The sequence below is a fragment of the Borostomias antarcticus genome, assembly GCF_949987555.1.
Source record: "Borostomias antarcticus genome assembly, chromosome: 5".
Taxonomy (NCBI): Eukaryota; Metazoa; Chordata; class Actinopteri; order Stomiiformes; family Stomiidae; genus Borostomias; species Borostomias antarcticus.
Window position 1 is genome coordinate 22249213 of NC_140238.1, and position 8584 is coordinate 22257796.

Below are 8584 nucleotides of genomic sequence, written 5' to 3' on the forward strand. Positions count from 1 at the left end.
ATGATGGGTAGACAGTACAAAATATGAGTCCCAGTGTTATTTTTTGGAACTTTTATCTCTATTTGTGGTGCGCTCAAACAGCAAACCAGAACAGCGCCCCAGACCCCTCCCACCCTGCATTTCACTACTCCTGACAGGTTTATGAGCTTGATTTTGAGCTCTGCTTGTCAAGCATGTGCTGCCCTCTAGAGGTAGAGGGAGGACTGTTGCGCCTAGTATTGTCCTTCTTAGTTGTTGGTGGAGGGTGCGGTGGTCAAACATACAAATGTAGGAGTGGGGAAAGACTTGCACACCTCCAAATATGGCAAAGAAATATCTTGGCGAGAGACTTAGGAATAAGTTGATGAAAGATTTAATGAATGCTCATCGCGAACAGTGCTCAGGTGCTAAAAAATAAAAAAAGTGAACAAACGTTTCGGTCATGAGACCTTCATCAATGACAACAATGACACATCATGACCGAAACTTTTGTTCACTTTTTTATTTTTTAGCACCTGAGCACGATGATGATGATGCGAGTCTTTCCCCACTCCTACATCTGCCCTCTAGTGGTGAAACAAATATATGACAGCATCTCCCCAAATGAGTGTTTTTGGGTGCAATCATAGGGTGTAATCAATAGCATGACAATTAATGTCATTACATGCAGATAATACTCTACTGTTTAAATGAACAATAAGAATATTTGACTGACCTTTCACCTTCGAATACAAACACACACACACTTACACTCAACAATATGCCTTTCCCTCCCGGCTACAGCGGCTTGGAGTCCCTCCACAGTGCCATGTTCTACCTGGTGTGTGTGGTGCCCATGTGTGTCGCTGCCCTACAGGTCCTGGCCTGGAGGCCATTTTCCATACGTGACAGCCACACGATGGACACCAAGTACATGGACGGCTAACTGTAATGGAGGTGCAGCAGCCTACTGTATCACTCAGTCTGAAGCAGCACTGGAGGTTAAACATGGGGTTTGGTGAATGAGCAGCCTGTGGCTCAAAGGGGAAGCAGACATTCTATAGGAGGTTGAGTTTCTATCTTGTTCTATCTTGGTCTATCTTCTATCTCAAATATCTCTTTTGTTGAATTTCTGAAAAATGAAACTGGTTATGACTTTCTTCTCTAAAACACCAAGACAAGAAACATGTATTTAAAGAAATAAAAAAGAAAGTTTGTGAAAAGGGTTAAGAGGGACAGTAGTCTAGCCGGCAGGGCTGAGGTTTTCAGTTCAAGGGATGACATTAAAAGTGAATCCATTTCACTTTGGAGTTTCCAAATTTACATTTAATTTATATTAAAGCATGTTGTTATGACTCCTATTCTATGGGAGTTCAACTGAAATCACTTCCAGTCATCCCATGATACATACCAGATAAAAGTGCCTGAACTTTTGCAGAGCCATTGGTGTTGTGTTTAACTATGCACTGTAGTCTTTGATAATTAGTTACTGTGAATCTAAGGACTGTACAGTTGTATGGTCAATGTAAACTTGTTTCTTTGAAGGGATCACTAACACCAGTGTGTTCAGCCGTCTTGTTCTATAAACAAAATTAATTTAAATCATTCTGATTTTTGTTATTTTCTTTGGCATATGCGGTGTCGTGTATATGGGGATCATTGTGATGTTGTGCCTTTGTCATTCAAGGTCATGTGCAAAATTTATTTTGATTTTAATTGAGTTGATGTGATGTTTTATACCAGTCTTTTTGTACTGTTCCTATTTTAATTAAACAAGTCTATATCCAAGACATGCCAACATTTTATTTAACAGTTTGTTACACATACATGCCACATAAAAGCTGTATTCATTTAAGTGATTTCGAAACTCGCCGCTCAATCAGAGTGAGTACAGTAGCAAGGCAGTTAATATCCAACAGTGCTAAGCTTACGCTGTGGCAGAAATTATACAGCTGGAGAACCAATGAACATGTTCAGTCCACCTTACTTATCAGTTCGCACACTTGAACTATATCTCTATGTTCCCTCTCACTCCCTTGGATTTGTGACTCCCAAAACACTACATTTGCTCTCGGTAGGATGTAACACTCAATGTCCTTGGTGGTGTCTTGCGGTTGATACAATTCACACGTTTTGGTATATATCATCATCAGTTGGCGTGTTGGACTGAGGACTTTGAACCTGTGGTAGTAGAGGGTTCACTTGATTAGATGTCACGGATGCATGTAGATTGTTCTAAACCTAGAGAACTAAATGGCGTCCTCCTCAGCATGCTCTGTGTATACATTAAGAGTGTACCATTTTCTGTAAGTCTTTCCCCATGATGTATTACAGAATCTAGCCACCGTGTGACATGATAGGAAGTCCGTTGGCAGGTTACCTTAGTTTGAGAAGGCCCGTGATGGTGGGCTCCCCTCCTGGTGTACAGCTCTTGCACAACTGCCCGGAACTGGGCTCTCTTTCTGACTGTGTACACGCATTTCTGTAGAAGAAGCCATGAAGAAATCAGTTACTATGGGGTTGTTGTTAACACATGAAGTGAGTTTCCCTGCCCCTCTGCACGAAATCTAAATTCACTTGGAATGTTGAACTAACTTGTCATTAGTTGCAAATAACCCCTATTAAGAAATAATGGACAGCAAGACAAAGGGAACAGCAGTTCCTTCCTTGTTCTGACTAGCTCTATGATTTATCCCTGGTTTACTCACCAAACACACACACACACACTTACCTTGTCATCAGTCTTCCTTGGTTGTCTGCAAATGGTGATAGGTTGCCCAGTCTGACATGAAAGGAATGGGTTAATATAGTGTATAAATCTACCAGTATGAACATTGACACCCAAGAGACTGCATGATGATAGTATCATAGCCTATTGGTCCCTGTCTTTTTATTGTCTGTCAAGAAAACGCAACATTCAATCGACATCAACGTTTATTATTTATTAAAGCAGGCCTAGTATTTGCGCTCCAATGGTGCTGTTCATGTTTGAATGTTTGTTTGGTCTGTGTCATCATGTATTAATTACTGAAGCCACCCTGGTGGAGAACAGCTCCTTTAATACTCAAAGACCGGACCAGTACTTTACCCACCTTCTTACGGATGATCAGGACCAACAGTGCCAGGCTGTAGAGCAGCAACAGAGCCAAGAGAAACCACAACAAAATGTGCCAGACCGCCGCCATATCTGCCCACAAGAACACAACACAGACAACTGCAATCAAATCTGGCCTGACTGATGCCAGGCTGTCTTCTCTGTACACTCACAGCTGACGTCTGCGTTCAAATCCAAATATAAATAAGTCTAGTGTTTATTTTGTTATATTTGCACATGACTCCAAGCTACTCAGAAGGCTTCTGTTCTACCTCTCACCACCAGTGAGGTGCCTTGGTGCGCTATCTCCTGCGCCCCTGGGTGCACAATCCCCGGGAGCATCGCGGCGCAGTGATACACCCCGCTGTCGTTGGCCTGGAGGGAGTGGACGTTCAGAGAGTATCCCGCCAGGCTGTACTTGTGAGGGTGGGCCTGCAGGTCGACTTGGCGGTGCGAGTGATCGTCAAAGACGAACCAGAGCGGTTCAATGTCATGAGGTGGTGTTGAGCAGTTGACGACGATGTCACAAAGGATAGTGGCGAGTTGGCCGCCATCCCGCCAAATCACCTTGTCTGGTTGACGTATGCCCACAAAGCAGAATTTCCCAGTCGTGCCCCCCATCTACAAAATGGAAATCATTATTTCATGATGAGGTTAAGGTTATTAATCCCAGGCAACATTATAGTGGAGGCTTTGACAAAAGGATACATCACAAGCCAATAACCGGAATTAGCATAGGAACAACGTAGGGCTTAAATCAAAGAGCTACTGATCTCACCTGCTCCTGACGTGAAGTTGACTGCCAGAAACTAACTCACCACTGATCAGCAATTTCCACAATCTCATGACTGTAGCAGAGAACTGGGAAGTTGGCTTTATGTGCTTTCTCACACTTCCTTCCTCCCTCTAGACCACTTCTCTCAATATTTGTGTGTGTTTGTGTGTGTGTGTGTCTGAGAGAGAGAGAGAGAGAGAGAGAGAGAGATCATGTGTGTGTTCCGGATTTAGGCCACAGTTGACAAATGTTGGACCAGTTGATTGGGGGCGACATGTCAAATTGGGGTCAAAATTGGTTTCCCCAATTGGGTTTGGGGGTTGTGGTTAGGGTATATGGAATGAATGTATTGCAATTAGTCAATGCAATGCCCCTAAAAGTTGGCTTAGAGAGAGATGGGAGAGACCCAGAGAGGATCTGTAATGTAACAAAACAAAAACAACAACAAAAATACATGTGTATATATATATGTGTGCGTGTGTGTGTGGAAAACTGTGATGAAATCGTCCTATTACTGCTGTCTCGGTGCAGCATAGCAGCAGTCTTTGGGCTCTCTAAGCGAGCTGTCAATCACAATACTGTCTCCAATCCAATGTCAATGTACTAGTTTCCCCCCGCCCCTTCCACGTCGACTTGCACTCTCGCCATCTTTCGTTAGCTAGGTCAAGCTGCAGTTAGCTAACTTTAGCCAGTCGGCAAACTGCAAAATAACAGACTACCTACAATACATTATTACCAATTGCATTGTAGTTGACACACAAGAGGAGGATATACTTGTGCGGGAGCAATGAACATCTTCAGATTAACGGGGGACCTCTCTCACTTGGCTGCCATCATTATCCTGCTGCTGAAGATATGGAAAAGCAGGTCGTGTGCAGGTGAGCTAGCTACTACTACAACCACAACTACTACTAGGCTTGCTGAGATAGCAACCGCAACGTAGCTAGCCGTTTTATAACATCGCTATGATGAAAGCGTCCACTTGTGGAGCTTGGCCATAATATTTCTGGTTCCATTTTAGCTAGCTAGCCACTAGCTACCTCAGTCAGTTATCTAGTTTCCGCTAGCTGGTGCTGCGTATTAGCTAGCTCGCTTCTAATAAAAGTGAATTTAGTATGTACTGTGACAACATTTGACGGCAGCAGTAGTATGTGCTTGGTTAATGAAAGGCTGGCTTGTTAGCACAGGCTAGTTGTTTATTTAGTAACTGCTAACTTACTAGCCAATGGCAGTAGCTAACGTTAGCATAGCAGAACTAACAGTTAACCTATCGACTGATGATGTGTCGATCGTGATAAACTGGATGCAAACTTTTTAGATTTGGGCTTTGAGAAGGTTTCAGGTAGCTAGCTAACTAGAATTTTTAGAGCAATTGTGTGGGGGATCTTTGCGACCAATACTCCCATCCTTAACATACAAGTTCCAGTCAAGTTAGCCTGGATGGGTTCAAGCTCATTATAGGTATTTGATTGTTCAGTCTAGCTTCTGACGTGGCGTTCTAGAAAGACCTGCGGAAGTAGGAGCTAAACTCTTCAGCATACTTAGCTAGGGTACTACTAATTTCAAAGTTATGTCTGTGCCTCGAAGGAATCGATATACGTACACTCATTCGCTTCTCAGTTCACCTCGCAGAGGAAGATGCTTGTCATTTGGGCCTGTGCCTATTGGAGGTGTCACGTTCTGGCTCTGGCCAATGCTTTGCAGGCATCTGGTCACCACGGGAGCAACACAGGGCAGATGGATAATAGATGAAATTCGATTTGGCATTACTGTACTTACTACTGGTGAAGCACGCTGCCCTCACCTGTACTTTATCCGCCAGCGGCATGAATCCAAGTCACAGCGAGCGCCGATAGACTCACTCACCCACCCACTGAAACTGCACAAACATGTCTTATCATGTTTGTGGTTTAGAATAACACGGTAATGCACTGTTAAGTCTACAGTAGGTATGTATTAGTCAATAGATTGTGAGACCAGCTGCAGGTCCAGTGGGAAGTGTTCTCTAAAGGACTGGAGTTTACTTACTAAACTAACAGTCCTTTAGAGCTGAGGGTCGGAAAACAAACAAGGATGCATTTTATTTAACTTCTGGCCAGGGATTGGTTCACTCCCACCAGCAGGTGTCACTGTGTTACAGCAGCATCTCCATGGGGTACTCTATTTAAGCTCAGCTCAGCAGAGAAGGCCTATCAATGACAGCTAGGCTTGAATGAAGTTGAATATAATTCACTGCTTCTCCTCCTTGAAATTAATTTGTCTCTTGTTTCTGGATCATAATGATTATAACTCAGTATCACAAAGTGCTACAGGTAAATGCATATGGATATTATAGCCAAGGAACGTGTACAGAAAGAATCGCTAGATGACATCATTCATTCATTCTACCTGGAACTACTGCTGCACTGAAAGAGGTCCGTTGGAAGTGGCACTCTGTTTGTGCCCCCTGGCTTTTGTATCATGGGACATTTCTTTTCGGATATCTTAGTATAATGGGACATATCTCTTCAGGTATCTCTGGGAAGAGCCAGATCCTGTTTGCGGTGGTGTTCACCAGCCGCTACCTGGACCTGCTGACCTCCTTCATCTCCCTCTACAACACCACCATGAAGGTAAGGAGTGGGCCTCATCCCCAAGTCTCTCTAGTAGTTTCCTATCATTTTTCTCATTTCCCAGACTAACTGAACAGAGCACTGTGGGGTGTATTGCACCCAGGTTGTCTTGTCACTGGTGTATCAAATAATCTCAAGGATGTTTCTGTGCCATGTGTAGAAGATACAGGTACCATCTGAGTCTCAGTGCCTATCGAATGATACGTGTGTGGATTTGAAACTAGGTACTCTAGTGTCCATGGGTTGGTTTAGATTTAGAACATTGGTGGTAACCAAGCAGTTCACCATAGTTTGTAACTGTCTTTACATTTTCTGAAACCTTTAATTTTTTTTTTTTAATTCTTAACTGATACTATGTAATATTGTTTCTTGATGTTGATTAATGCTATGTAATTACTCGACGGCACTGCAAATGAGTTTAAGTGTAATTTCGAGTATAAACAAAGAATGAATGAATGATTGCTGGTGTGTGAACCCCCCTGCGCTCGCTCTCTTGTAGGTGATCTACATCGGCTGTGCGTACGCCACCGTTTATCTGATCTACATGAAGTTCAAGGCCACCTACGACGGGAACCATGACACCTTCAGGATGGAGTTCCTGATCGTTCCTGTAGGGGGGCTGGCTTTCCTGGTCAACCACGACTTCTCTCCTCTTGAGGTTAGAGACTCCAATCTATATGAGTTGGAAATCCTTCACTTATATGGGCCAGCTCATTCTGCATTGTGAGCATATCTGAATAGAAATTGATTGTTATTGTTGCTTCAAATTTAAAGATGGCTCTGCTGCTAAAGAAACCCAGCTCAGCCCCGCCTGCTTTTTCACATTGATACATTAACTAACATTACATACAATAACCTACATTACATACAATACCATAAACATATACAGTAAAGTCACATAAACCTGATTACTAAGCATTTAGACCACAGAACCTTTTTGCAATGCCATGCTTCCTCCTGTCTTCCCTCTAGATCCTGTGGACATTCTCCATCTACCTGGAGTCGGTGGCCATCTTGCCCCAGCTCTTCATGATCAGTAAGACGGGCGAGGCAGAGACCATCACCACTCACTACCTGTTCTTCCTGGGCATGTACCGGACGCTCTATCTCTTCAACTGGATCTGGCGCTTCTACTTCGAGGGCTTCTTCGACATGATCGCCATTGTGGCCGGCGTGGTCCAGACCATCCTCTACTGCGATTTCTTCTACCTTTACTTTACCAAAGGTGAGCTTTTCGCCGTCCTTTTTTTTTTCAGATCCGTCTGTCATGGTTGGATAGGTGAAACTTGTTCCCTATACACAGCTGCTACATATCTGGGCATATTAGATCAGGGAATTGCATGACCCATTTGTAACTGTATACCGGAGCCCTTGTCTCAGCGTGCCCTATGCTCACGTCTGCCTCCCTCTCTGGTCTTCAGTGTTGAAAGGAAAGAAGCTGAGCCTGCCGGCATAAGAACTACAGATGAAGCTGAGCCTGCCGGCATAAGAACTACAGACGGAGACCGCGTCTCCCAGCTGACTCAGGGTGCGCAGAGGCGTCATCACGGAATCCCTTCAAGCCGGCAGAAAAATACTAGAGAAAGAGAGCCACGATTTGGGGGGGGGGGGGGGGGGGATTAGTGTCTTCTTCATGAGTATCGGTGAACTGGTAAACGTCAACAAGCTCCAGAACTGAACACGAGATCATCATTTTCACTCAACTTGTGGATTTCTGTGTTCAGCATATTGCCTTACTTTTTTTTCCATTGCTGTTGAAATAAGAAGAAACATTTTTTATGTACTCTTTTTGCAAAGAAACAGGCATTGCAAAGAATAAGGTTGACTCGATGCAAAGTACCTTGTTGAACTTGGTAGTGAAATGCACAAATGTACAGTCTTATTAATGGATTACAGTGTGTGTGATATGTTAAAATAGAAAATTAGGATGGTATTTTTGGTGTCCCAATTTTTTGTCTGGTGTCTCCCCTGGGCTTACTGTGTATGTTCCAAACTGTAAATCAAAATTGAGCTAAAAAATCCCTTTAGCGTCATCTGACTTCCATTACGTATGTGCCATTTCTGAGATAATGCTCCCATTTATAAAACAATAAATACAACCATTGAGTAGCACTTCCTGTAAATACCCTCTTTATAATGCATTAT

The 8584-nt window shown here is 43.3% G+C and overlaps 3 protein-coding genes across 3 annotated transcripts in view; 2 read left to right on the forward strand and 1 right to left on the reverse strand.

Annotated features, from left to right (window-relative positions):
* Positions 1-1608, forward strand: part of mfsd13al (major facilitator superfamily domain containing 13a-like) — an 8881-nt gene extending 7273 nt beyond the window's left edge. Inside the window, exon 7 of the mRNA XM_084438083.1 lies at positions 763-1608. Within this exon, the coding sequence (XP_084294209.1) occupies positions 763-904 (142 nt within the window). The 3' untranslated portion in view covers positions 905-1608. The remainder of the gene's footprint in view (positions 1-762) is intronic.
* A 240-nt stretch (positions 1609-1848) lies between these two features.
* On the reverse strand, positions 1849-3673 carry LOC311309675 (uncharacterized protein; the record flags this gene model as incomplete). Its single annotated transcript, XM_084439003.1, has 5 exons — positions 1849-2139; positions 2339-2440; positions 2690-2740; positions 3051-3145; positions 3325-3673. The coding sequence occupies 5 exons, from the start codon at positions 3671-3673 to the stop codon at positions 2083-2085; spliced, it is 654 nt and encodes a 217-aa protein (XP_084295129.1). The 3' UTR covers positions 1849-2082.
* Positions 3674-4460: 787 nt separating this feature from the next.
* kdelr2a (KDEL endoplasmic reticulum protein retention receptor 2a) lies at positions 4461-8028 on the forward strand. The gene is made up of 5 exons (XM_084437919.1): positions 4461-4705; positions 6339-6439; positions 6939-7097; positions 7412-7664; positions 7861-8028. The coding sequence occupies exons 1-5, from the start codon at positions 4615-4617 to the stop codon at positions 7893-7895; spliced, it is 639 nt and encodes a 212-aa protein (XP_084294045.1). The 5' UTR covers positions 4461-4614; the 3' UTR covers positions 7896-8028.
* Positions 8029-8584: the final 556 nt, after the last annotated feature.